General features: G+C 37.1%; 2 protein-coding genes across 2 annotated transcripts; both read left to right on the forward strand.

Annotated features, from left to right (window-relative positions):
- The first annotated feature begins 46 nt into the window (after positions 1-46).
- Positions 47-8710, forward strand: LOC128207180 (uncharacterized). The gene is made up of 7 exons (XM_052909962.1): positions 47-380; positions 2602-3287; positions 3532-3684; positions 3924-3972; positions 5215-5471; positions 6013-6138; positions 6393-8710. The coding sequence occupies exons 2-7, from the start codon at positions 2610-2612 to the stop codon at positions 6570-6572; spliced, it is 1443 nt and encodes a 480-aa protein (XP_052765922.1). The 5' UTR covers positions 47-380; positions 2602-2609; the 3' UTR covers positions 6573-8710.
- Positions 8711-13981: 5271 nt separating this feature from the next.
- LOC128209265 (uncharacterized) lies at positions 13982-20802 on the forward strand. Its single transcript, XM_052913221.1, has 2 exons — positions 13982-14771; positions 18187-20802. The coding sequence occupies exons 1-2, from the start codon at positions 14118-14120 to the stop codon at positions 19225-19227; spliced, it is 1695 nt and encodes a 564-aa protein (XP_052769181.1). The 5' UTR covers positions 13982-14117; the 3' UTR covers positions 19228-20802.
- The last annotated feature ends 6908 nt before the right edge of the window (positions 20803-27710 follow it).

Consider the following 27710-nt stretch of genomic DNA (forward strand, 5'->3'; position numbering starts at 1 on the left):
CGAGTATAGAGTTACCTTGTGTACTCGTAGAAGAAATAGCGACAGATAAACCATTTTCAGAAAAAGGTCGTACAACTCTTGTGAGTAACATTCATAAACAGCAAGTTGTATGTTTAAACATTCCTTGTTTATTGTTATTGGAAATTATCGGTATTATGTGATTTGGGTGAAAAGGATATTTTTGTAAAAGCAACCATTAGTGCCACAGTAAATAAATAGTTTATTTAGACTGATACCTGACGCGTTTGTACTCGTAGAAGTAATAGCGAAAGTTAAACCATTTTCTGAAAAAGGTCGATGAATTCCAGTGAGTCTTTTTTACACGCACACACAAAGCCATTGCGCAACATTGTGTATTACATTTACTCTACTGGACCCTGGTAAGATAAAACTTGTTTAATATAATCAACATACTAGAGTATTTTATTATTTCTTTTGCATACCTTGTTTGTAACACTGCCTATCTATAATAAACTGTCAATCTTTCATTTCTATAGTAGATTATTGTTTGTTTCATTGTAAGACTCTAGATAAATATATCAATTTAACCGAGTAGTGAGCAAAATAATGCACCAGTCAATTGTAACCACGGCCCCCCAGATCCGGGGAATAGCCGGGACTTTGACTTTATGTCCAGCCAACCCCGGGTAAAATCCCCGCCCTGCGGGGACAAACTGATGGTTAAACCCCGGCCAAATGCCCCCGCACCCCATAGCTCTATATAAGGCCCAACCTCCGCTAAATTTGGCGCTATGACAAAACCACCCCGGTCACCCGGCCCTGCGGGGGCACCTGGAAAGTAAAAACACGGCTCTTTTCCCCAGCTATCCCCGGTATACCCCCGGGCGTGGACATTAAAATGGTCATTTAAAATAACCAGTAACAAAGACAACTGTTTCAACTGTTTTAATGACAGTTACTATCATCAAAACATGTAGAACATGAGTTTTGTGCCAAATGATCCCTATTTAACCTTATCACTTTTTCACCAAACAAATTGCAATATATGTGACATATTTATGATTAAACTTTTAAGTTGAATGTTACATTTTGCTCTAAGGTAATGCTATCACATATTATATGTTATTGTTTTCCGTAAAGTTGAAGTCAAAACGTCGAAAATCGTAAACAAATTGATCAGTGTCATTAGACGAATTAGTCAATTGTTTGATTAACATGTTCTTAAATAATTCAAAGACAATTTAATAGGCTTATCTTCCTCTTAAATTGGATACAAAATATCCTGTCTATTAAAAATGATGACTTTCAGACTCATAGAGAGAATGGAATTAATATATCAATATTTTTAATTTATTCCAATTTCCAAATAGTCAGACTTGTTTGTAATTGATAAAAAAAACAAATGAATGAATTTTGTAAAATTTCATAAACATGTTTATTTCGTCATTCATCAAAAAGTAAATACACCATCATTATAATGAATAAATACTTTGGCATTTCACCAAGTTGTCTACTTTAAGTTTCATTCCTCAGTTCTGTCATTTTCCGATAATGGCAATGAAGGTCAATGTCATGTATGTAAACATGTAGGTGAGGCATGACAAAGAACAGCATTGTCTATTAGTTATTTTAATCCCCTCCTGCACTGGATAATGGACTGTCACATTTAAATTATTGATCCTTTTGTTGACAATGACACATGTTTTTTACACAATGTTTTTAACTCTAAATTTGTTACTTGCTCTCTGATTGGATAAAAAAATATAGTTCAACCAATGAAAATCCACCTTTCACCATGACGCGGATATTACATCGTTGTATGTCTCTGTGGATAGACTTTTGCATATAGGGGAAATAACTGTTTTGTTTATATTTTCATCGTCTTTTATGCTTTTTTTTCTTTTAAAGTTTTAGAAAAGATACTTTTTGCCATTAGGAACATGACGGCTATAATTATTGCCGAAAAAAAACCCCTGACAATACAATTCAATATTTTTTATTCAATTCTGAGGGGAATTGATTACCCTTTTTGGGGAAAATATGACTATTTTTGGGGAAAATTGGACGATTTTCGGCGAGGGGAAACAGCCGTTATTCGGCGGTAAATTTCACGAAAAAAAATCACTGCCGGTGCATAAGTTATATAAATTACGATCGCTTACGAAGAAACTGGTAAATTAGAAACTATTTACTTCTTCTTTTTTTCTGAATGAAGAAGTAAAATATTGTATTAGGAGAGGCCTAAAAGGGAGAACACTGCTTTTTTAAATTTTTACTTCTTGTGGGGCGGGTGGTGGGTGGATGGGGTCCTTCACTAGGAGCTGTTTGGCTAACTTTAATTGTTTGTCGAAAAATGTTGCATTCAGGTGAAATATATGCCTAAATTATCAGAGGTGGGGTGGGGGTGGTCGGTTTTTATTGATTAAACATAGTAGCACTGTCCATGTTTTTGTGTTGAAACCCTAAGTTATATGGACTATAATTTTCTGTACGATCGCAAATTATTTAAACAACAGAGTGAGCATTAACAGTTATACTTTACGAGTGCCCGAACGGTGTTTTAGGTACAATTAAATAAAGTTTAATTAAGGTTTTGTCATAACACTGTAGCTTTTAACGTTTAATGATTTTTTTCTTCAGAAAGCATCATGCCTCGTTCGTACGTGGACAACGCATATAACCGCAGCGTTGGGCGCGTTGGGATGCCTGTTGGCAGTATGGTTATTTCCAGGAGCGGAGGCGTCGGAGGCGGTGGCGGGGGTGGTGGCGGACTCAGCTATGGCGGTGGTGATTATAGCGGCTTTTCGGGGTCATCCACCAAAGCGTATGTTGATAATTCGTACAACCGAAGTGTCGGACGAGTGGGTATGCCTGTTGGCAGTATGGTTATTTCCAGGAGCGGCGGCGGAGGCGGTGGCGGAGGTGGTGGCGGATTCAGCAGTGGAGGTGGAAGCGGATATAGCTATGGCGGTGGTGATTATAGCGGCTATTCAGGGTCATCCACCAAAGTGTATGTTGATAATTCGTATAACCGAAGTGTCGGACGAGTGGGTTTGCCTGTTGGCAGTATGGTTATTTCCAGGAGCGGTGGTGGTGGCGGAGGTGGTGGCGGACTCAGCTATGACGGTGGTGATTATAGCGGGTATTCAGGGTCATCCAGGGCCAAAACGTATGTTGATAATTCGTACAACAAAAGCCAGACTTTAGATCGGGCTGGACTTCCAAAGGGCAATCGGGCTGGACTTCCAAAGGGCAATGGGTGGCGCCCGGCGCCAACGAAGTGCGGCATCGTCGAGATACTGAACAAACTTCTAAATGGAGAAGAGGTACACAAATAGGTTTTTCGTTAAAGAGAGTTTACTAGTTTGAATAACATTTTTTTAATACGGTCTTAATGTTTTATGTGCATTTAGTAAGGTTAAACTAATATTTGACCATACAAGTTTGAAGTTAATTCAGAATATCCCATTTACGTGCTTATAGAAATGCCTTTTCAGTTTTCCCAGCGGTTCTTTGTTATACTAGTTAAATAGGTATTATTATTGAAAACGTGGATTTCTTTTTTTTCAGTTGGTGGGAAATGAGTGTTGTCCTGATAGATATGATGACGACTTCTTCACCTGTAGAACAGAGTGCGATGACCAAGAGCCGTTTGATCAGGCCATGTACCATCTGAACAGACAGAAAAAAGAGGAAGAGTTTAAAACGACACCCCAAAAAAAGGTACACAAAAAGATTTTTCGTTGCTGGGGTTGAAATTGAATAATAAATTGTTGATATGGTCTTAATGTTACAAATTCAATGCTGAAAAAATAAGATTATAATATACAATTATAAGCCTAATAAAGTTAATTTAGAATATCGCATACGTGTATTTATAAAAATAATGTTTCATCAGTTTTCCCTACGTGTCTTAAATATAGTTCAATAAAAATAACTTAAAACGTGAATTTTATTTGCAGTCGGTGGCATTTGCGGGCAGTCATGATATCGATGACAACTTATTATCCGGTAAATCAGAATGCGGTTATATAAGCAATGCCTTCAATTCAGTCATATATTAAGATGATTCAATAATAGATAATATTTAAATTTTCGAACTAAATATGAAAAAAAAAATCGCGATCTGATCTCTTTCACTAGTCGTACATCACTGTTGTCTAGACAATTGTACATAATATGGTTGATTCAAAGACAAAAAATAATGAAGTTGTCACAACCAATATGTGAAAGTCTAATAAACAGCGTAGAACAAATTGCAATTTAACAGAACTTACATTCAGGCAACAGCAGAAAACTAGTATAAGATTTGGTCACACAAAAAACAACAACTAAAACTGCAAAAGTAATATCAATCTATTAATTTTAAAGAGAGACTGAAGATTGAATACAGTACATTCAAGGCAATACCTAGACTGGTACCATGTGTAGATTATCGGGCTATATTTCGTCACCTTAGTGCAATAACTCAATAACTGCATATAGATATAGAAGCAGATATTGAGTTCTTGCACTAAGGTGACGATTTGATATTGTCCAAAATATATCTCCAACTTAGGGACAAGTGCATAAATTGCAGAAGAATGCTTTTGATATCTTCCTCGTTGCACGATACAATGTGAAGTAAAGTGTGTTTTACAAAAATCTAAAATATGAAGTACAGTGTGTTATATAGGAATCTTTACTTTAATTGTTAACGAAGTCTTTAATTATAACGGCCCTGAATATTGATTTTAAATACCAACTTTTCCCCGAATAGATGAAGGTAACACGGTACTATAACAGTTTCCTATATGTTTCTTAACCTCCTACGCAGTAATCTCCCTTGGCGAGCAGCTAAAAATGGCGTTTTGAAAACGAATATTAAGCTTAATTGTTTGTTTATAAAGCCTCATAATGTTTAGTCTTTTTGTCTCCGTTCTATTTACTCATAAGAGTAAAGTGTGTTTACAAAAACAACTACAATTGTAACAGTACTATCAATAAGAATGTCTTTCGAACATATATTTACCTAACATGTTATCATTGAAGTAAATAACAACTTTGTTTTGGTGATCTACATGCATATTGTTCTTCACTTTTCGCCGACTTGATGATATGCATATTTTTTTTCTTTAACAACATGTTATACATCGATTTTCTTCAGACATCAAAACGGTTAATGATTTGTTAATAAGACTTTACTTTACTTACCATATTTAATTTATCCATAGACCCATGTCAATTTGAAAATGCAAACATGTATCACTGTAGACGCACAATTCCGGAGCCCTAAGGTGTACGTGGATAACTACATGAACCGGAAGCTGGGTCGCGCTGGTAAGATCGTTGGAACGGCCGTGTACCACAAGGACACGGGAGAAATCACAAAGGAGTATTACGTGGACAACCCACAGAATCGGAAGTTGGGCAGGGTGGGGAAACCAAGAGGGAGCCTCCCGGTGTCTAGGAAGTACGACAACTCCACTGGCATGCATCAGGGGCGGGAGCAACAGCTGAATGGAGAAGAGGTATACAAATAGCGTTTTCGTTGGCGGGAGTGGAAAATGGAGTTTCAATAGCACTTTTTGTAATATGATCTTAATGTTACATGTTCAATAAGAATGTTACATGTTAGAATAAGATCGGATCACGCATGGTTAAAGTTAATTTAGAATTTGTTCAACTGTCAAAATCGAGGTATGAATATTCGTTTTCATTCGATTGGTCAAAAATAAGAATTAATAGGGGAGAACACCGTCGGAAAATTGGTTATTATAATAAATCTTTAGTATCTAAATCAAGATAAAAATCGTGACCGGGTGTGCGAGTTAGCGGAGCATACGCCAATTAAATTGTTAGTGTTGTTGGGGTTTTTTCTTTATAAAGGGAGAACATGAATTGAACTTGACAGGGAATCTAAATATATTCAATAACTTATGATCTTTGATATTAAAAATCGAATTTAAAGTACACCAATATATGACGAAAATCGGCACCGATTACATAAATGACGTAACGTTCTGAACTCCCTAGAATCGCGTATTTGTAAAAATGTTTTATCAATTTGAGGGCTATTGTGGTATCAATGACGACTTCTGCTCCGGAAAATCAGAGAACAGTGATTTGGAGGCCTTGTTGCAGATAAACAGACAGCTTGAAAGGATGGATCGGAAACCGACCTTAGATCATCTAAAGGTATACAAATATCTCTCTTGTTGGTGACAGAGGTTGAATTTTGCTTTTGAATAGCACATTTTTTATATGTTCTTAATGGTACATATTCATTAAGTGATTTAACAATAAGACTTTACCATACAGTTAGAAAGTTTATTCGGAATAATCGCATATGCGTAATTATAATAATTTATTGTTAGTTTTCATTACGGGGCTTTATTAATATAAAGGTTCATTAGCATAAAAACAATAAAACTTGAAATATTTAAATTCAGTATCTGGAACTTCCTGTTCCCAATGACGACTTCGGCTCCTGTATATACGGTCTCGGTTACTTCGGCTCCTGTATATCCGGTCTCGGTTACCTGGAGCCGTTTGAGCAGGTCATGTACCGCCTGAACAGGCAGTATGCAGAGCCGTCATCGGTTCATCTTCCGGTCTCATGCCCGTTATAAGCAAATATAAAACGTTAATATAACATTGTGTGAAAGTTGTGTTATGATAAGGCGTCAAATAATGTTGTCACAACGTTGTGTCATCGAAAGTGTCTCAATTTAAGCGTTAATATTTTCCACTTATTATCACTAATTCCACTATATGTTATGAATATTATAATTGAATGAATAATTAAAGGCAAGCATCTTTTAATGGTTTGCTAGAATTAGAATGATAATGATGTTTTATTGATGGGACAACGTTATGTTAACGTTGATCTAACATTGTGTTAAAGACTGCGAGACTTTTTTGAAAGACGCATTTTCGATTTAAGAAATATAAATTAATATGGGTATATACTCTCGATTTATTATCTTAATCGAATATTATATAGTTTAAAATATTTTTTAAATGATTTAAAAAAATGTATCTTGTTTGAAATGTAAATAAAGACGGCCACCGGGCTTTTATCAAAAGTGGTGGATATGTTGACCTGTTAAGGATACACTGATAACATCACGTTATAATGTCAATGAACCAATCACGCAACACCACATCCGTAATTAATTCTCAATCGCGTTATAAACGCTTATGAAAATTGTGGTCTTCAAAGACGATATTTGAGCAAATATCAACATTCGCTGAAGGGTTCCAGCTTTTGGTATTTTTGTTTTAACACTCCTTATGAATTGCCACACTTCGTAATTTAAAAAAGTGCATTTTACAAACCATGAGCGAGTCACTTTAACAGACAATTAGTATACATGTATGCGGGCGTGTTGAACGAAATTAGGAATATCATTGAAATTGCATGAATTTAATGGCCCGAAACTCTTTTATTGGCAAATGTGTGAAGCAGAATCCATTCAATTATATTGACGATTTATTGCACATGCTCTTACATTTCGTTTAAGGAAGTATTTCTTTTATTTCCTTTTTATTAACGGGTATTCATCTTCCTGAATGAAGGTTGGATGCTTTGTTAAAGCTGCACTCCCACAGATTGACAGTTTTGACATTTTGTTTAAGCTTTGTCTCAAAATCAGCTGCTCTTGGTATCAATGCCTTCAATTCAGTCATATAAGATAACTCAAAATAGAACAGATCTCAATGTTTGAGGAAACTGCCGAACATTTCACATTTCTTAATGCGTTAGTATAGCTTTCAACCATAAAATATCAATTCTCAAACTAAATATAAAAATAAATGCGATCTGGCCCGAATATCACGAAAATACTTAAGTCAAATCTCAGACTCAACTCATTTTACCACTTAAAAGCAGAGTATTTTTCAAACTCATGAATGTTTGTATACTTTTGAAAACGTGTTTTCTCATTGAGTCTGTTATTGAGAGATTTTGACAATATTTTAAAACTTATTCTTGAGCAAAAAATATAGTTGAGTAATTGTTAAAAGGCAATGAATTGTACTCCAGTACAGTGTTGGTTATATAATATGTTTCCACTGGAATCTGGACTAAAGGTTTTAATCAACATATTCAGTGATAGAATGTGTTTTAAAAATGTGTAAAAGCATATATATTTTTTAAATTTTGATGTTATATGGTAAAATGAGTTGAGATTGAGTTTGAGATTTGACGTGACGTGAAGTATTTTCGTGATATTGGGACCTGATCTTTTGACAGCAGTCTTATATCACTTGTGTCCAGACAATAAAGCAAAAATTGGTTCACCCCAAGACAGAAAATAAAAGTAAAGTTGTCAAAACGCTTAATATGAGAGTACACCTTTTAGATTGGTTAATGATATTTTGTTGAAAGCGTTGTCATTGTACATGTATGTGCCATTATTATGGCTTTTATTGCTTTTATTCTTATTGTTAATGATTGTTTTGTTGTCTTAAGATGCTTTGTTAGATTGTTTTGTTAAAGATTTGAAAAAAGGTGCAGACAACACGGTATTTCTACCTTATTACTTGATAGAAGATCACAGTGAATATTTTAGTATTCACCAATCATTTAATATTTTTGCGTTTTCAGCTATTAAATACACGGTTACAATCTTGTTATCAGTACTTAATATTTTCCATATATGTATTATTTAGTAATTCTTTAAAGGTTTATCACTCAAATTTTATGTTTGTAAAACATGTGTATGGATTGATTTTGAATAAAAGTGTCACTTTTAATACTTTGTAATTGAATGTACTGCATTATACTTTTAAGACCTCATTAAATGTGTGTTTAGGGTAACATTCCCATAATTACTAGGTAGCACTCAGTACTGGTGGGTAGTATCGGGGAAGCGTTGAGCACTCAGTACTGGTGGGTAGTATCGGGGAAGCGTTGAGCACTCAGTACTGGTGGGTAGTATCGGGGAAGCGTTGAGCACTCAGTACTGGTGGGTAGTATCGGGGAAGCGTTGAGCACTCAGTACTGGTGGGTAGTATCGGGGAAGCGTTGAGCACTCAGTACTGGTGGGTAGTATCGGGGAAGCGTTGAGCACTCAGTACTGGTGGGTAGTATCGGGGAAGCGTTGAGCACTCAGTACTGGTGGGTAGTATTGTGAAGGATTGAGCTCTCAGTACTGGTGGGTAGTATCGGGGAAGCGTTGAACACTCAGTACTGGTGAGTAGTATCGGGGAAGCGTTGAACACTCAGTACTGGTGGGTAGTATCGGGGAAGCGTTGAACACTCAGTACTGGTGGGTAGTATCGGGGAAGCGTTGAACACTCAGTACTGGTGAGTAGTATCGGGGAAGCGTTGAGCACTCAGTACTGGTGGGTAGTATCGGGGAAGCGTTGAACACTCAGTACTGGTGGGTAGTATTGGGAAATGTGGAGCACTCGGTACTGGTGGGTAATATTGGGAAATGTGGAGCACTCAGTACTGGTGGGTAGTATTGTGAAGGGTTGAGCTCTCAGTACTGGTGGGTAGTATCGGGGAAGCGTTGAGCACTCAGTACTGGTGGGTAGTGTTGTGAAGGGTTGAGCTCTCAGTACTGGTGGGTAGTATCGGGGAAGCGTTGAGCACTCAGTACTGGTGGGTAGTATCGGGGAAGTGTTGAGCACTCAGTACTGGTGGATAGTATTGGGAAATGTGGAGCACTCAGTACTGGTGGGTAGTATAGGGAAGCGTTGAACACTCAGTACTGGTGGGTAGTATTGAGAAATGTGGAACACTCAGTACTGGTGGGTAATATTGGGAAATGTGGAACACTGTACTGGTGGGTAGTATTGGGAAATGTGGAGCTCTTAGTATCGGTGGGTAGTATTGGGAAATGTGGAGCACTTAGAACTGGTGGTTATTATTAGGAAATGTGGAGCACTCAGTACTGGTGGGTAGTATCGGGGAAGCGTTGAACACTCAGTACTGGTGGGTAGTATTGGGAAATGTGGAGCACACAGTACTGGTGGATAGTATTGTGAAATGTGGAGCACACAGTACTGGTGGGTAGTATTGGGAAATGTGGAGCACACAGTACTGGTGGGTAGTATTGGGAAATGTGGAGCACTCAGTACTGGTGGGTAGTATTGGGAAGCGTTTAACACTCAGTTCTGGTTGGTAGTATTGGGAAGCTTTGAACACTCAGTACTGGTGGGTAGTATTGGGAAATGTGGAGCACTCAGTACTGGTTGGTAGTATTGGGATGCGTTGAGCACTCAGTACTTGTGGGTAGTATTGGGAATTGTGGAGCACTCAGTACTGGTGGGTAGTATTGGGAAATGTGGAGCACACAGTACTGGTGGGTAGTATTGGGAAATGTGGAACACACAGTACTGGTGGGTAGTATTGGGAAATGTGGAGCACTCAGTACTGGTGGGTAGTATTGGGAAGCGTTTAACACTCAGTTCTGGTTGGTAGTATTGGGAAGCGTTGAACACTCAGTACTGGTGGGTAGTATTGGGAAATGTGGAGCACTCAGTACTGGTTGGTAGTATTGGGATGCGTTGAGCACTCAGTACTTGTTGGTAGTATTGGGAATTGTGGAGCACACAGTACTGGTGGGTAGTATTGGGAAATGTGGAGCACTCAGTACTGGTGGGTATTATTTGGAAGCGTTGAACTCTCAGTATTGGTTGGTAGTATTGGGTTATGTGGAGCACACAATACTGGTGGGTAGTATTGGGAATTGTGGAGCACACAATACTGGTGGGTAGTATTGGGAAATGTGGACCACTTAGTACTGGTGGGTAGTATTGGGAAATGTGGAGCACTCAATACTGGTGGGTAGTATTGGGAAATTTGGAGTACTCAGTACTAGTGGGTTGTAATCGGAAATGTGACTCAGTAATGGTGTGTAGTATTGGGAAATTTGGAGTACATAGTAATGGTTAGAACCGATGTCAGATATATTACGTTTATCGGTGATTTACACCATTAAAGGCGCAAAGTAGAATGATGATGATTTTTTTTTAATTTAATTCATATCATGTTCTTCTCATTTGTCGTTTATATAAAAACAAAAACAAGGGATACGTGTACAGATAAAACATATTTACGATATTTTAGGGCTTATTTTTTTAACGGGGAAATTTGTGGCCGCGTAGCTATAAAAAATAAAATACGAGGGCTTTTATTAGGTTGGGTCGTGTTTTATTTTATTTACATTTCATTTGGGTATAATAAAAATCTCTACTTACCCTACCGAGAAATTTTGGACAACAAACACATTTTTAGGCCTAACTTACTTTTATGAACAAATACCAAACAGCTACTCAAACGCTAAACCTCATTAAAACGGTTTTTATGAATCTAAGTATAAAAAAAATCTATTTCTCAGAGCGTTCTTAACGTCTTTCGGCAAAATCAGGTAAGTTCTGTTTTAGATTCAAATACTTGTTAACAATAAAGTTGTTTGGTGACTTGGGTGTAGTTCGCTTAACCATGATCTTCACGGAAAAATATCATTGACTCTCTTGTATGTACATGCACCGCAATTGAAGACGCTTCCCATTTCCTCATGATATGCCCTTTATACTCCGGCCAGAGACAGCGATGTTTCAAGACCTTTCCTGTGCACCAACCTTTCATAATATAATTTTTCGGTGACGATCGCTTAACTTTGAAACAAAAAAAGGACATATTCCTGTGTGTGCAAAGGTAAGTACGTGAAGTTAGCGGCCTAGCGGCGTGAAGTTAGCGCCTAGCGGCCTAGCGGCGTGAAGTTGGCGGCCTATTTTTTATGAATAAAAACATTGATTTATCATTGTTTTCCAAAACAACGCATGACCAATTGCTTTGAAATAAAGAAAAAATAGGCCGCTAACGCCACGCCGCTGTGCAGAGGTTTATATCAAGTTAAAAAAGATTTGATGTTTGATCGGGTCTGTTCAGATAGTGTCCGGTGTCGGGGGCAGTGTATCGTGCATAAGATGATAAACCTATTATATACATGTAGCTACTTGTGTTAGAAATGATAACAGTATACTATTAAGTATATCACGCATCTCATTTTAAGCATCTTTATCGGATTTGAATATTATAAGTTTATTGAACTAAAAACCTTTTAGGAAAGGAATTTACATAAGTTTTTAGTGACTTGTTTTCCAATCCTTATTATTTGTACTGTTGTTAAAATACCTTGTATATGTAAATTTGAAATAAATACTGTTTAAACTGACAATAAAGTTATTTTTAAAACTGTTAAAGATGCACTCTTACCCCCAAATAAGATTTACCACAATTAATACTATTGTTTTAATATTCCAAAAAGAATTGATAAATGTTAAAATCAATTGTTCTTATGAAGGATACCGAGTTTAATTTGAAATAAATGTGCATACAACACGGTATTTCTACCTTATGGGAAGAAAGTAGATCACAGTTAATCTTATTATCAGTCATAATTGATGTTTTTTATACATGTATATGTATTGATTTTGAATAAGAGTGTCACTTTAATGTTTTATCATTGTTATAAGCATACAGCTTAAAAGTAGTATGAAACAAATGTGTTCTATGTCTAACCCTATCACAAAAGGATCCGGGGGGGGGGGGCATCCGGCGCACCCTCTCCCCCTCCCTAAAATCGTCAAATTGTACTTTTCATTTCAATATAGGAGAAAAAAGTAATAACATACACCCAGTGTGCCCACTTGGACTACAAAGTGTTACATTTTTCTTGGTTGAATACCCCCAGTTCCCCATGACAACACTTTAAAGCTGCCCACAGATTGAACGTTTTGACAACTTTTTGCTTTTGTCTTTGAACGACACAGCTTTTGCAAAAATGCATGGCAACCAGTGATATAAAACTGCTTACAAAATACCAGATCGCTTATTTTCATATTTAAATCATAAATTTTCGAACTTTAGTATGACAAACTGCTATCTGAACATTTGTCAGCAGTCTGATACCAATGGTTTTCAGATATTGAGGCAACATTGGCTTATTCATAGACAAAAAATAAAAGAAGTTGTCAAAACGGTAAGTCTGTGAGAGTGCAGCTTTAAACCAAATGAAACTAAAATCTGAGGGAGGGGCGCAAGTCTAAAGAATACGCCCCCGCAAGCGTCAATTCCTGGGTGTGCCCCTGCGTATTACACGTGAACGAGGCTCATTAATGGCCGTACGAAGAAAGTCAGCGTACACTTTTTGTAAAAATATGAAGGCAATATTCATTTTCTTCCTATTTATTAACATTATATTATATATAAGGTTTGATTCTCCCAATTTAAAACCCCACCTTTGTATGGGCGTCGGCGCCGTGAATACTTTAAACCCCCCACCCCCCAAAAAATCCAAAAGGTTATTTTTAAAAACGAAAAAGCCTAAGTAACGCTTTTCAAAAATGAATGACTTGTCACTTGGAAAACGTTTTGTTCAAATGAGTAATTGCAAGATGCGTTTTGGTCTTTGGTCATAAAAGTAAAAGATTTCAATTTGAAATTATATAAATAGATAAAGAGGATTGTCGCCAACACAAATCCTTAGTCACTGGATATCCTAAAGCTGCACTCTCACAGATTAAACGTTTTGACAACTTATTATTTGTCCTGGAACAAGCCAATTTATGCGAAATTGCATAGAAACCAGTGATATAAGACTGCTGACAAAAAAAAACAGATCGCAGATTTTTATATTTAAGTTCAAAAATTGATGTTTTATGTTTTTTCTTAAACCGTTAGTTTAAGCCATAAAACATTAATTTTCGAACGGAAATATGGAAATCTAGGATCTGATATTTTGTCAGCAATCTTATATCATTCGTTTGCAAATATTTACGCAAATATTTGCTCTTTCCAATGCAAAAAATAAAAAAAAAGTTGTAAGAACGGTCAATCTGTGAGAGTGCAGCTTTAATATTAACCCATAAACGTTATTTCACAATCCACCCATTAGTTTGTTAATTTAGGTCAGATATAACCACAAAATCATTTTTTTGAAAACGCTATATATAACCCTTTCATAGAATTCTACTTTCGGTTTAAATGTTATTATCTAGCTATTTACTCCGCATGATGGAAATATCGACTCAATAAATGACTCACCATTTTTTCTGAAATCGAAAGTAGTGGTAAAATTTCTGGTTTTGATACACGCGGAGTAGTATACAAAGAGAGAGGGTCAAGTCTGAATTAATTATTTATAATTCTTACGAAAATGTCTGATAAAGAAAAGAAGACGCCATCGAGGAAACCTGTCAGTAAACACGTGGATCAGAAGTCACGTAGTGATCGTGATGTCAACTGGGGCAGACAGGCAAGCGGGCACACGGACGGCCGAAAAGATGGACGGCCTCTTGAAAACCTTACCAGAAAACCCCATACCGTGTCACTCGATGCAAGAAGAACGCCGGCACCGCGTCCGCGGATCGTGGGGAATGCCCCCGCACAACTGACCGGGCAGCGAAGTGCACCTGCAAAAACAACCACCGATTTAAACTTGAAATTCGAGCATGGAGCGAGGATTAAAAGAGAACCGGATGCGAAGGTTGTGGGCCGGACTATCGCGCGAGATGACGACAAGGGGCGAAAGGGCACACAACCCGACGTGGTACCAACGAAACCTCTTGTATACAATGTATACAAAGACACTCCGCAAAACCGAAAGCTCAACAGAGTGGGACTTCCGCTGGGATCCGCTCAGTACAGCGCCGAGACAGGAAGGATCACCGCCGTACAGTATGTGGACAGCCCCATCAACCGGAAGCTTAATCGCGTCGGGCTACCAAGGGGAAGTGTCCCTGTAACCAACAAAAGTACTGAGACTGTGGCCATACCTAAAATGATGGAAAAGATATTCAACGGTGATGAGGTTAGTATTGTTTATTTGTGATTTAAAAGGATATGTATACGTTTTCGTCTGTTCACCAACGGATCCAGGGGAGGGGCGCTTACCCGGCTGCCCCCCTCCGCATAAAATCGTCGAAGTTTACTGTGTATTTAAATATACATAAAAAGGGTAATAAATAATGCTAAGAAATGCACCATTTCGGACTAGAAATTGTTAACTCTCTCTGGGGGGGGGGACTCCCTAAGCTACGCCCCCTCTAACGTCAAATCCTGGATCAGACCCGGGTGTTATATAAGCTTTTTGATTCCAGTTTTGAAATATCAGCACCGTGATGAAATACCATCTTGCGTCTTAAGGTCAAGTGTGTTTGTTAATGAAATTTTAAATTTCAAGCACTCAAGAACACTTATGTGGACATTCCGGGTTGACCTACATTAACACTCAAATATAAGTGCACTTTATATGAGCTAGAACACAACCTCTTTCTTTGTAGTGTTTTCATCAATTATTTGTATACGTTTCGTAATACAACACTTCATTTCCACTTTGAAATTCTTAATGATCACTTTACGGATGAAACTAAAGTGCATTTTCGAAAAATGATCGGACTAATTTTGTTTCCTTGTAAACATAAATTGAAAAGTAGTGTGTTTATATAAAGTAAATACGAAATATACGCTGATTACGTTTAATGACAACATATTGCAAATATACTACTGCTTCTACATCCTTTCAAAATAGGCTAATAATAAGTTCCGACGATGCTGCTGCTTACGTTTCTGTCGTTGTTCCTGTTGCTGCTGTTGTTGGTGTTGCCATTTGCTTCTTCTGCTGCTGACTTTCTGCTGCTTCCGTTGCTGTTGATGTTGTTGCTGCATATGTTGTTGTTGCTGTTGTTGTTGCTATTTGCATCTCCTGCTGCTGATTTTTCCACTGCTGCTTCCGTTGCTGTTGTGATTGTTGTTGTTGTTGTTGTTGTTGCTATTTGCTTTTGCTGCTGCTGACTTTTCCACTGCTGCTTAAATTGCTGTTGATTCTGTGGTTGTTGTTGTTGGTGGTGTTATTGTTTCTATTTGCTTCTTCTGCTTTTGACTTTTTTACTGCTGCTTCCGTTGATTTTGATGTTTTTGTAGCTGTTGTTGTTACTATTTGCTTCTTCTGCTTTTGACTTTTTTACTGCTGCTTCCGTTGATTTTGAATATTTTTGTAGCTGTTGTTGTTACTATTTGCTTCTTCTGCTTTTGACTTTTTTACTGCTGCTTCCGTTGCTTTTGATGTTGTTGTAGCTGTTGTTGTTACTATTTGCTTCTTCTGCTTTTGACTTTTTTACTGCTGCTTCCGTTGCTTTTGATGTTGTTGTAGCTGTTGTTGTTACTATTTGCTTCTTCTGCTGCTGACTTTACCACTGCTACCTCCGTTGCTGTTGATGTGGTTGTTGTTGTTGTTATTGTTGTAGTTGTAGTTGTTGTTATTGTTGTAGTTGAAGATGTTGTTGCTATTTGCTTCCTATGCTGCTGACTTTTCCAATGCTTCTTCCGTTGCTGTTGATGCTGTTGTCCCTGTTGCTGATGATGTTTTTTGTTGTTGTGGTTTTTGCTATCTGCTTCTTCTACTTTTGACTTTGCAACTGCTGCTTCCGTAACGGTTGATGTTGTTGTTGCTGTTGTATTGTTGTCGTTGTTGCTGCTACTTGCTTCTTCTGCTTTTGACTTTGCCTTTGCTGCTTCCGTTGTTGGTGATGTTGTATTGTTGTCGTTGTTGCTGCTACTTGCTTCTTCTGCTTTTGACTTTGCCTTTGCTGCTTCCGTTGTTGGTGATGTTGTTGTTGCTGTAGTTCTAGTTGCTTTTAGCTTCTTTTGCTTTTGACTTTTTCCCTGCTGCTTCTGTTGCTGTTGATGTTGTTGTTGCTGTTGTTTTGTTGTCGTTGTTGCTGCTACTTGCTTTTTGTTGTTGTTGTTGTTGTTGTTTTTGATGATGTTGTTGTGGTTGTTGTAATTGTTGTTGATATGTGCTTTTCTGATGCTGACTCTTCCCCTGCTGCTTACGTTGCTGTTGATGTTATTGTTGCTGCTGTTATTGTTGTTGATCTTGTTGTGTTTGTTGTTATTGTTGTTGCTTTGTGCTTCTTCAGCTGCGGACTTTTCCAATGTTACTTACGTTGTTGTTGTTGTTGTTGCTATTTGCTTCTTCTGCTGCTGACTTTTACAATGCTACTTACGTTGATGTTGTTGAATGTTGTTGCTGTTGTTACTGTTGTTGTTGTTGTTGCTATTTGATTTTTCTGCTGCTGACTTTGCCTCTGCTTCTTCCGTTGCTGTTGATGTAATTCAATGTTGTTGTTGTTGTTGTTGTTGTTGTTGCTATGTGCTCTTTCTGCAGCTGACTTTTCCACTGCTGCTTACGTTGCTGTTGACGGTGTTGTTACTGTTGTTTTTGTTGTTGCAGATTTTGTTGCTATTTGCTTCTTCTGACAACTTTGACAATGCTGGTACCGTTGGTGTCAATGTTGTTGTTGTTGTTGTTTCTATTTGCTACTTCTGCTGCTGACTTTGCCAACGCTTGTGCCGTTGGTGTTAATGTCGTAGTTGTTGCTGCTATTTGCTTCTTCTGCTGCTGACTGCCAATGCTGGTACCGTTGGTGTTAATGTTGTTGTTGTTGTTGCTTTTTGCTTCTTCTGCTGCTGACTTTGTCAATGCTGGTCGTCTGATCTTCAAAACAAAGATCAAGGTTTTGTCAAGACATGGCGTCGTTTCGTTGTCGTCGGCGTCGTGCAAAAGTTTTAACCTCGACCCTTTCTCAAATGAAAGTGCAGGTGATTATTTTGACATTACATGTACATGCAAAAAGTAGATCAGACGATACCTGATAGAGGCATGCGGCGTAAAATATAATAGTATGAAACTCTGAACACGTGCTGTCACGTGATTCATCGACCATGCATAGCAAGTCACGTAACTCTGGCTTAGTTATGGGACAGTTAAATCCTTCAAAAGACGACCGTCGGCATTCGCTCAGTGATGGTTTACAGGCGCTCAGCTGCCTAGAAGCGAGTACGCGACTGAACCCGCATGATTCTGTCAAAAGGTTTAAAAAATCAGCTAATGTTGCAGCATGCGTTCTGAATTACATGATCCTAAAACTGTCCATTTTCCAGTACTAAATAAAGCCCTTCGAACGCCCAGAATGCATCAGATTGACCATTGTTTTCCGAGGAAGCATCCCCCCAGCACAGTTACTAATGTACATGAATAAAGGGCTAGCTACGCCCATGGTATATTTGCCTATCCTGGCGAGGATAATGAAACATTTTCAACCATTGTGCGAGAAAATGTATACTTAAGCTATCATATAAACTACATGTCCAGCAAAATACATGTATTAAATTGTTTGCTTTAACTAGAACGTTTTTTATTTCTCTATTATTTTGTCCTCCAGATGGATTCATTTAGCAGCAACCGAGATATCCGTGTGGATATTCCGGGGATCTCTGAGGATACATACAAGGTCGCGTTTGAACAGGCTCTGTACAGAATTAACCGGCAAAAGGAGGAGCTTGATTGGCTAAAAAGCAAGAAATCATTCGAAAATCAGAACCTTACAGGGATGTCCTTCTTTAAGGGGCGTCTCCCATATAAGGAGCTTGATTTGCGAAGTCAAATCGGTGAGGGCAACTTTGGCGATGTATTCTTTGGAGAATGGATGGGCAGTGTACTGGCAATAAAGAAACTTCGTGAGAAAATGACAAACAAAAGACTTAAAGACTTCAGTAAAGAAATGGATCTCATTTGTGGTACATCACACCCAAATATTGTCCGGTACATGGGGTACTGTGATGAGAGACCGGACATTTGTATAGTCATGGAGTACATGTCGATGACGTTGTATGACGCTTTACATCTGAGGCACGATATTGACTTCAACAACAAAGAACGCTTGCAAATAATTCAACAGATGTGTGAAGGTATGAAATATCTGCATTCAAAAGATATGCCCCATGCAGACCTAAAACCGAAAAACGTGCTTCTAAATTACAAGAAAGGCAAAGAATGCGTTGCAAAACTGTCCGACTTCGGACTCCGCCAAGTTAAAATTAACGTTGATACAACGTCATCAGCAGCTGGCGCCAAAATAACTCACAAGTCTGCGATTCCGAGATACTCCGCACCGGAAGTCCTTTCTGGGGAAATCCTGAAGATACCGGATATGATGAAAGCGGATATCTGGTCGCTCGCGCTTCTACTCCATGAAGTGTTATATGACGAGGAGCCATACTTCGACATGTCGTACAAAACCTTGCTCCAAGAAGTTGGGGCCAAGGGCGTCACACCCAAGGGTCCCTCTGATGTCCGGATTGACCACACTGTTAGTGTAACACAGAAAAGGGCGCTAAGCCTCAATCCGGCAGATAGGCCAGACATTACCTACATGTGTGGTATATTAAAAGAAATTGACAGCATTTACAAGGAATATGCGTAGGGTACCAGAGAGGCTGTGGCAGTTGACTTGTTTGGTATTCGTCAAACAAAACAGCTATAATTGTTTTGATGTCTTAGACGAGATCGCTTAAAGAATTTGTGGCCGAACATTGTCTCGAATATAATTTAGTTGTTTTTATTTGTTGTTATTTTATGTATTTATGCATACCATTTAATCACTTGTTTGTCGAAAAGCAGCTAGAATTGAGGTTCATGTCTGAACAAAAGTACCGATTTAATTGTTTTTATTTTGTTATATCCTCTTTTTTCATAAAGTTCAAGGCATTTTGAACAAATTATTTAACATCAATAACATAACAGTTTACATACATGTACATGTTAAATTAAAACTGTATTTTAATTGAAAATAATTTTATTTTGTATATTTTGCTGATTTAAAGATCAAATTGCGCATGCGCATAGCTCCTTTCCCGGGCTATAGTAATGTTCACAAAGAATTTTAGCTCAGCCTTAGAAATTGTATACCTCAAATTCTTAACGTGTTGTCACTGTATATAATATATATATATATATATATATATTTCATATGTACATTCACACTTTTAAGTTACCCTTTAAAATGGCAGTTTATAAGATAATTTTCAGCATCTCTGAAAAGTTCTGATTCTTAATTTTCATTTAACCAGGGGCCAAGATTACCAGCGGTCTAAAGTAAGAGTTCAGGTTCAAGTTGTAAAATTGAAAATCTTTTTTTATTGATGAAGAAATTTGCTGAATATTTATAACTCATTGAAATTGTGCAAATATTTACATTAATTCTTGTAAAATGAAATGGTGTTTCTTTGTAATTTTATTAAAGTACTTTTCAGAGTCTGAGTCTAGACTTGGTCTTCAGGCTGTAAACAAGGTCCCTGGTTTGAAATTGTTCGGAAACATAGACCCAGTAGCCGTATTTATCAAGCATCTAAGTATTAACTAAGTGGACATTTTCAAATATTTAACAAGGAATATTTGTAATACCCTCTATTTCTCATCAAATCTATGCATATGCCTTTATTCATTTATACAAGGTCTTGCTTATTTTCATTTTTTGGTGTAAAAAACTATGTTTTTATTTAAGCTGCACTCTCACAGATAGGTTGTTTTGACAACTTTTTTTTTTTTTTTTTTTTTTTGTCTTGGAACGAATCAATGTGCGTAAATGTCTGGAAACCAATGATATAAGACTGTCGACAAAAGAGAAGATGCGGTTTTTCATATTTACGTTCGAACATTGATGTTTTATGGCTCAACGCGTTCTTAAGCGCATTACGAAAATAGTTCAGCAGTTTACCAAACAATTGAGTTCTATTGTGTATTATCTTGAATGCCTGAATTGAAGGCATTGATGCCAAAACTGATTCGGAGATACGAAAATAAATAAAAAGGTCAAAATCTGTAGTATGTAGCTTTGAATTTAACCTAAAAAACAATATTAATTAACTATAAAGTTGTACATTTTCACTTAGATGCTTTATGAAAACGGCTCAAGAACTACATATCGTAAATCTAAATCAACCTCAGAATACCATCAGTCATATTACGAAGGCAGCTGAATAAAACTTATTTCAATTCATATTACCATTGTTACCATATTTATGCCCTTTTATACGTATACAACATTGTCCATGGCAAGTTTCTCTAATGTAATGGGGAAAACAATGTGTTCATAACGTGAGCGGGACAAGACCGCCCATGTACAAAACCTCCTATGGCAAAACCTCCCATGGACAATACCTCCCATGTACAAAACCACCTATGGCAAAACCTCCTATGGACAAAACATCCCATGGACAAAACATGCAATGGACAACCCCATATAAGGATAAAACCTCAACTGGACAAAACCCTCTATGTCATTTTTGATTACCTGGTCTAAACCTCCCACATCATTTTGACAAGGTGGACCAAACATTCCAGATTATTTTACATGGTGGGCAAATATCCCAGATTATTTGACATGGTTGACAAAACATCCTAGATTATTTGACATGGTGGGCAAATATCCCAGATTATTTGACATGGTTGACAAAACATCCCAGATTATTTTACATGGTGGGCAAATATCCCAGATTATTTGACACGGTGGTCAAAACATCCCAGATAACTTGACATGGTTGACAAAACATTCCAGATTATTTTACATGGTGGGCAAATATCCCAGATTATTTGACACGGTGGTCAAAACATCCCAGATAACTTGACATGGTTGACAAAACATCCCAGATAACTTGACATGGTGGGCAAAACATCCCAGATAACTTGACATGGTGGGCAAAACATCCTAGATTATTTGACATGGTGAACAAAACATCCTAGATTATTTGACATGGTGGACAAAACATCCTAGATTATTTGACATGGTGGACAAAACATCCTAGATAACTTGACATGGTGGACAAAACATCCCAGATAACTTGACATGGTGGGCAAAACATCCTAGATTATTTGACATGGTGAACAAAACATCCTAGATTATTTGACATGGTGGACAAAACATCCCAGATAACTTGACATGGTGGGCAAAACATCCAAGGTTATTTGACATGGTGGGCAAAACGTCCCATCCTCGATATTAGATCCAGTAATGTTTGTCAGTATTGACACATGTATATGTATCACCACAACATCACAAATTACTAAATTCTATCTAAATGTAAATGATTGTTACCATACTGAAAACGGTCGTTGACAGTCAAACTGTTCTGGGATGTTTTGTCGACCACGTCAAAATGATGTGGGATGTTCCGTACACTCTGTCAAAATGATATGGGATGTTTTGTCCATATGTGAAAATGCCATGGGATGTTTCGTCCACCCTATCAAAATAATATGGAATTTTTTGTCCACCATGTCAACGTGACATGGGATGTTTTGTCAACCATGTCAACATGACATGGAATGTTGTTTTTTTTCACCATGTCAAAATAATATGAAATGTTTCGTCCATCATGTCATACTGATATGGGATGTTTTGTCCACCATGTCAAAACGTTATGGGATGTTTTGTCCACCATGCCAAAATGACATGGGATGTTTTGCCCACCATGTCGAAATGACGTGGGATGTTTTGTCCACCATGTCAAAACGTTATGGGATGTTTTGTCCACCATGTCATAATGATATGGGATGTTTTGTCCACCATGTCATAATGACATGGGATGTTTTGTCCACCATGTCAAAACGTAATGGGATGTTTTGTCCACCATCTCAAAATGACATGGGATTTTTTTTTCACCATGTCAATTTTGTCCACCATATCAAAATGACATGGGATGTTTTTTCAATCATGTCGAAATGACATGGGAGGTATTGTCCACCATATCAAAATGACATGGGATGTTTTGTCCACCATATCAAAATGACATGGGATGTTTTGTCCACCATATCAAAATGACATGGGATGTTTTGTCCACCATGTCGATATGACATAGGAGGTGTTATCCATGGAGGTTTTGGTCTACATTTGTTTAAAACAATAATTAAAACTACCTCAAGAGAATAACGCTTTTGAGGTTTTCAAAGTTTTAGGATTTTTTAAATAATGTTATATGTATTCATTACTTTGTATAGTTGTTTGATTGCAGATTATAATTTTTATATTTGTTTGATGACAGTATATTTTGTGACTGTGTGTCGGTTTTAAATTAAACTTTTCTAACCCAATATGTATTCATTCGCATTCGTCGTGATAACTCAGTTGAACGCGGAAGATAATATAAATTATATTAAGATGTGTAATTATGTGCAACGCCAGATAAGCCGCGAGCCATTTAAATAAATATCGAAAGACATTTAAGGTACTCGCTCATGTTTTTTTTTGTAAAATGCACTATTTTAGTATGACGAAAATTTTGGTGTTTTTTAGTTGATACCAAATCAGTTTCAGTTTCGGTTTCAATGGTTTCAGCAGTTTCAAATCCGGTTTTGATAGTTTTGCTTGAAGTAACAAATGCATGGTTTTGTATACAGTTGTAACAACATGTGGGGGGGGGGGCTACTGCATGTTACCATTATTTCTAATTATTAATATTACCTTTTTCATTTAGCTAGTTTGCCCATTCGATATTGTTATAAAAAGGATTTGAGTTTCATCAAACGTATTTAATCACTTTCCGCCATCTTTTTTTCAAAGTAAACTTGTTTTCTGATGAAACGAACCGATGAAACCGCCGTAGGAGTTTCGATAGTTTCAAAAGCCGGTTTCGGTTTTCGTAAAAAAAACGATTAAACTGGTGTTAGTTTTATTTGAAACATCAAATACACAGTTCGTGAAACCGATATAAAACCAACACTAGTTTATTACCAACAAAAACGCTCAAAGTGTGGCAAATCACAAGGAGTGTTAAAACTAAGATACCAGAAGCTGAAACCCTTCAGTAAATGTTGATACTTGTTCAGATATCGTCTTTGAACACCATTATTTTTATAAGCGTTCATAACGCAGTAGGTCAGTTAATTACCGCTCTGTTGTTGCGTGATTGGTTGATTAACATTATCACGTGATGTTATCAATGTATTGTTCGAAGGTCATAATATCCATGCTTTTTCTCGAAAGCCTGGAATCTTTTTTGGTTTAGGCGGCGGCTTTCTATATTTTTTTCTTGACTTAACCAGCGTTGGTTCGTAGCCCGCTAAAACCAAAATGCTTTTTATACTATAACTGTTATTTCTTTTCTGCAAATTGGATAGCATATGTAGTAAAATAATGATAAAATAAGTGTTTTCAGATGTATTTCCGGCAAAACTATGTTTTAGTAAAAAAAACTCGAGCGAGTACCTTTTAATGAGAGGGGTTCGTTTTCTTCTAAAGATACTTAAAGGGGGGCACAGTTGATGCAGAGTGGGATTTTTTTTTTTACTTTAAATGCATTATTATGTTCAACTCATTTGACTTCAATGATCAAAAAAAAAAAACCCATATGGTTTGTGTACATTTTTCATCTATCAAGTGCATCCTATATATTGCCTCCCTTAAAGAGGCGTAACTCAGAATTTTGGGTAAACTACTTTCAATCAAAATGTCGTGGGAACATTTATTGTATGGATTCTGCTCATAGCTTAACGGTTGTCTCCAGATTCTGCTCGTACTTTTACGGGGGTCTCCGGATTCTGCTCGTAGATTTACGGGTGTCTCCGGATTCTGCTCGTAGATTTACGGGGGACTCCGGATTCTGCTCGTAGTCTTACGGGTGTCTCTGGATTCTGCTCGTAGTTTTTCGGATGTCTCAGGGTTTTGCTCGTAGTTTTACGGGTTTCTCAGGATTCTGCTCGTAGATTTACAGGTGTTTCCGGGACCTTCTCGTAGTTTTACGGACGTCCCTAGGCACTCATAAGCAGCGCACGGTATACAACTGAGCTATCCTATTGGAACGGGCCCCGAGGGCGGGTCCAGAATATGACATTAGAGGGTACGTACTTCAAGAACGGGCAGCACACTATGTGAGCATGCAGTCCCCCATACAAAGGAACCGCCCCCCCCCCGCCCCCAAACAAAAAAGGCTTTAATCATGGCAAGATAGGTTTTGCGTGCCTTCCCCTTTCACATACATTTTGGCTGATTAAAGTTTAAACTGGTGTCTTTTGATGAAGTTCTTGCATAATTTATCAACCGTTTTGACATTAAATGCTCACATGAACAACTCCCACGAGTGTAAATTTTCCCCTGGGGTATTTTTGTCGGATGCGTTTATATGGCAATTAAGAAAAATAGATATCATTATAGTAGTATAATAATTGGTATTTCGCGGCCATTTTGTTTGGTGGTTTGGTGGTTTTGTCGGTGGTTTCATTGTTTGCGCATGCGCAAGTTTGAAATTGACTTTCGCGGCCATTTTGTTTGGTGGTGCGGTGGTTCTGTCGGTGGTTCCATTGTTTACGCATGCGCAAGTTTGAAATTGACTTTCGCGGCCATATTTAGCGATTTCGCGCGTTAGCGGTCATATTTGGCGATTTCCCGCTTTTAGCGGTTATGTTTAACCATTGTTTAAAATCCAAGACAAAGGGTCATTGTTAACAGTGAAAGACATTCAAATTTAATGAACGGTGATATGAACTTTTCACCTTGCAAAACCATACTCATTTTTCCGTTAACATAACATTAGCAAAGATGAGTTCCGTTATCACCATCAATACAATATTTTTATATATCAATTCAACTCCCAAAAGGAGCGATAGGGAGAACAATCTTAACATGTTAACAATAACATTTATCATAGAAATGGTCACGATTGTTATAATGATTGTACTTGATACCTTTTAAAAGGGGCTCATGATCATTTTACATAAAATATTGATAAAGGTTATATTGAGCTGACCTAACAGTTGAGAGGTTATGATAACAACTATTGTTTTCTACAATCATCAAATTTTTCAAAAGTTTTTTTTCAATCCCTTTTACAAGTAATAAACAAAATTTGATCTCACTAGTTAGGAAAATTACAACGTTTTTTTTCCCTTTAATGATTTTATATGATTTCTTTGTTTCAAAGAATAACGATTCATACACGAATGTTTTGGAAGAAAGTTTAAGACAAAGGTTTCAAAATGTTCATTTTAAAACTTTGAAAAGACGTTTGTTGTCCTTGTTCATCAGCAGATACAGTTTTTTCATTACCACAAAGATTTATAATGTCTCTGTTCAAAAAAATAATAATGTTTTCCATTTTTACAAAGGAAAAAACCCATAGTTATCACTAGGTTATAGGGTAAAAGAAGGATAACTCGCGGTCATCTTTGACGAATCTGGCGGGTCCCATCACAGGCAGGTCCGCGGAATGTTGACGGGTGCATTGTTTGATTGAGAGTATTCATTTCAATGTAGTTTATGGTACGACACGAAGATAGCACTATCGTCTTTATCAGATCAGGGTTATGTATGCCAAAGGACAACGCTCCAAAGTTTCTAACAATGATTAACGCATCATTTGTTTAATAGTATTGCCTTTAATTGTTGTCCCCTTATCACACGATGTACTAATTATAACCCCCTCTATCTTTTTAAGTGATCAAACTTCTGATTATTTAAGGTGAAAAAGCACATGTCATTGACGCATTGTAATACCATTAAAGTGAAAAGTCGGTTAAATGATGTGTTGAAAGTCCAAAAGACGGGACTGTCACTATTATCGTTATCATACATTTAGTTTATCATCCAGGCTAACTAAATCTAGTACAATGAGGTGATCTATCACAGTAAGGTCACTAATTAAACCGTTGTCCAACGCTCGATTTATTACACACTCCTTTGTGTGAGAAGATAATGATAATTTTCCTCTTTAAAAATCTCTTTTTGAGATCAATATTAGTCATTACTGTGTTGTTTTAATCTTTGGTTAGAATCAGAAAGCCCCATGCGATATTTTGTTTTGTATGTTATTAAACTAGTTTGTAATTAATCATTGTTATTGTATATAGTTTAATTAACTGTCACCAAGCAATCCTGTACATATTGATATTAAACAGATTTATAACATCATCTTTTTCACAGGTTTGATTTCATGAAACTTTTGCAGTATTATATACTTTATATTAAATGTTTACTTGTAATCATGATTGGTTGATCCAATAATTTACAAAGAGGTACCTTAATAACCTTCGTATTACTAGTACTTGATTTTGTACCCTGGTTTTGACAGATTTATGACGAATGATATATTGGCTAAAGAGGAGAAAGGGGGAAATGACTTTCCTTCAGCAGGTGTTCAAATTGTTCCAGGTAATATTTGCTTCTTGAGAAAAACATTTAACAACTATGTTATTGTAATGTGAGTACCTATAGTCTTGTGCATTCAACGAACATTGAAAATTGTACTTATGCCCGTTCTAGAAAAAAAAGCAATTATTCACTTGCAAATGATTTTATCCGCGATGGCATTAATGACAAATTCTAGTCCCTGAAATAGGTATAGCAAGACATACTCTAATTTAAAACATACAGCAGATATTTGATATGAAAGCTATACTTTCAGCAATTACAAGTCAAACTCATCTAATTTAACAACATTGTTATACATTTTAGCAAGTGTGGTGATAAAATTCAGTATTGCTACTGTACATTAGGTGGATAGGACAATTGGATCCTGTCAGATGTACGCTCCAGACAGACAAGAAGGTGGAGGACGAACTGATCACACATTAATATACATCATTAAACTTATAAATTTAGCATGTGTCTTTTAATTGGATGTGCGTTTGAAATTGACTCTCGCGGCCATCTGTGGCGGTTTCCCGCGTTAGCGGCCATATTTAACCATTGTTTGAAATCCAAGACAAAGGGTCATTGTTTAACTGGGTCTCCATTGATTAACAGTATTCATTTCAATAGAAGGGATATAAACAATAGCATTGTCACACTAACCACATCAGTGTATTGTATGTCAAAGGACAACTCATCCAACGTTTCTAACATAGGGTCATCGACCTAGGATCTATTCAATGGTATTGTTTTCCCTCATCAGACGATGGACTTATCATAACCTCCAC

Source organism: Mya arenaria, chromosome 11, assembly GCF_026914265.1.
Source record: "Mya arenaria isolate MELC-2E11 chromosome 11, ASM2691426v1".
Lineage (NCBI taxonomy): Eukaryota > Metazoa > Mollusca > Bivalvia > Myida > Myidae > Mya > Mya arenaria.

Coding starts and splice junctions, on each gene's coding strand:
- LOC128207180 (XM_052909962.1), top strand. CDS start 2,610: ATGCCTCGTTCGTACGTGGACAACGCATATAACCGCAGCGTTGGGCGC. Junction 3,973..5,214: donor CGATGACAACTTATTATCCG/GTAAATCAGAAT, acceptor GTATCACTGTAG/ACGCACAATTCCGGAGCCCT. Junction 5,472..6,012: donor AACAGCTGAATGGAGAAGAG/GTATACAAATAG, acceptor TATCAATTTGAG/GGCTATTGTGGTATCAATGA.
- LOC128209265 (XM_052913221.1), top strand. CDS start 14,118: ATGTCTGATAAAGAAAAGAAGACGCCATCGAGGAAACCTGTCAGTAAA. Junction 14,772..18,186: donor AGATATTCAACGGTGATGAG/GTTAGTATTGTT, acceptor TTTGTCCTCCAG/ATGGATTCATTTAGCAGCAA.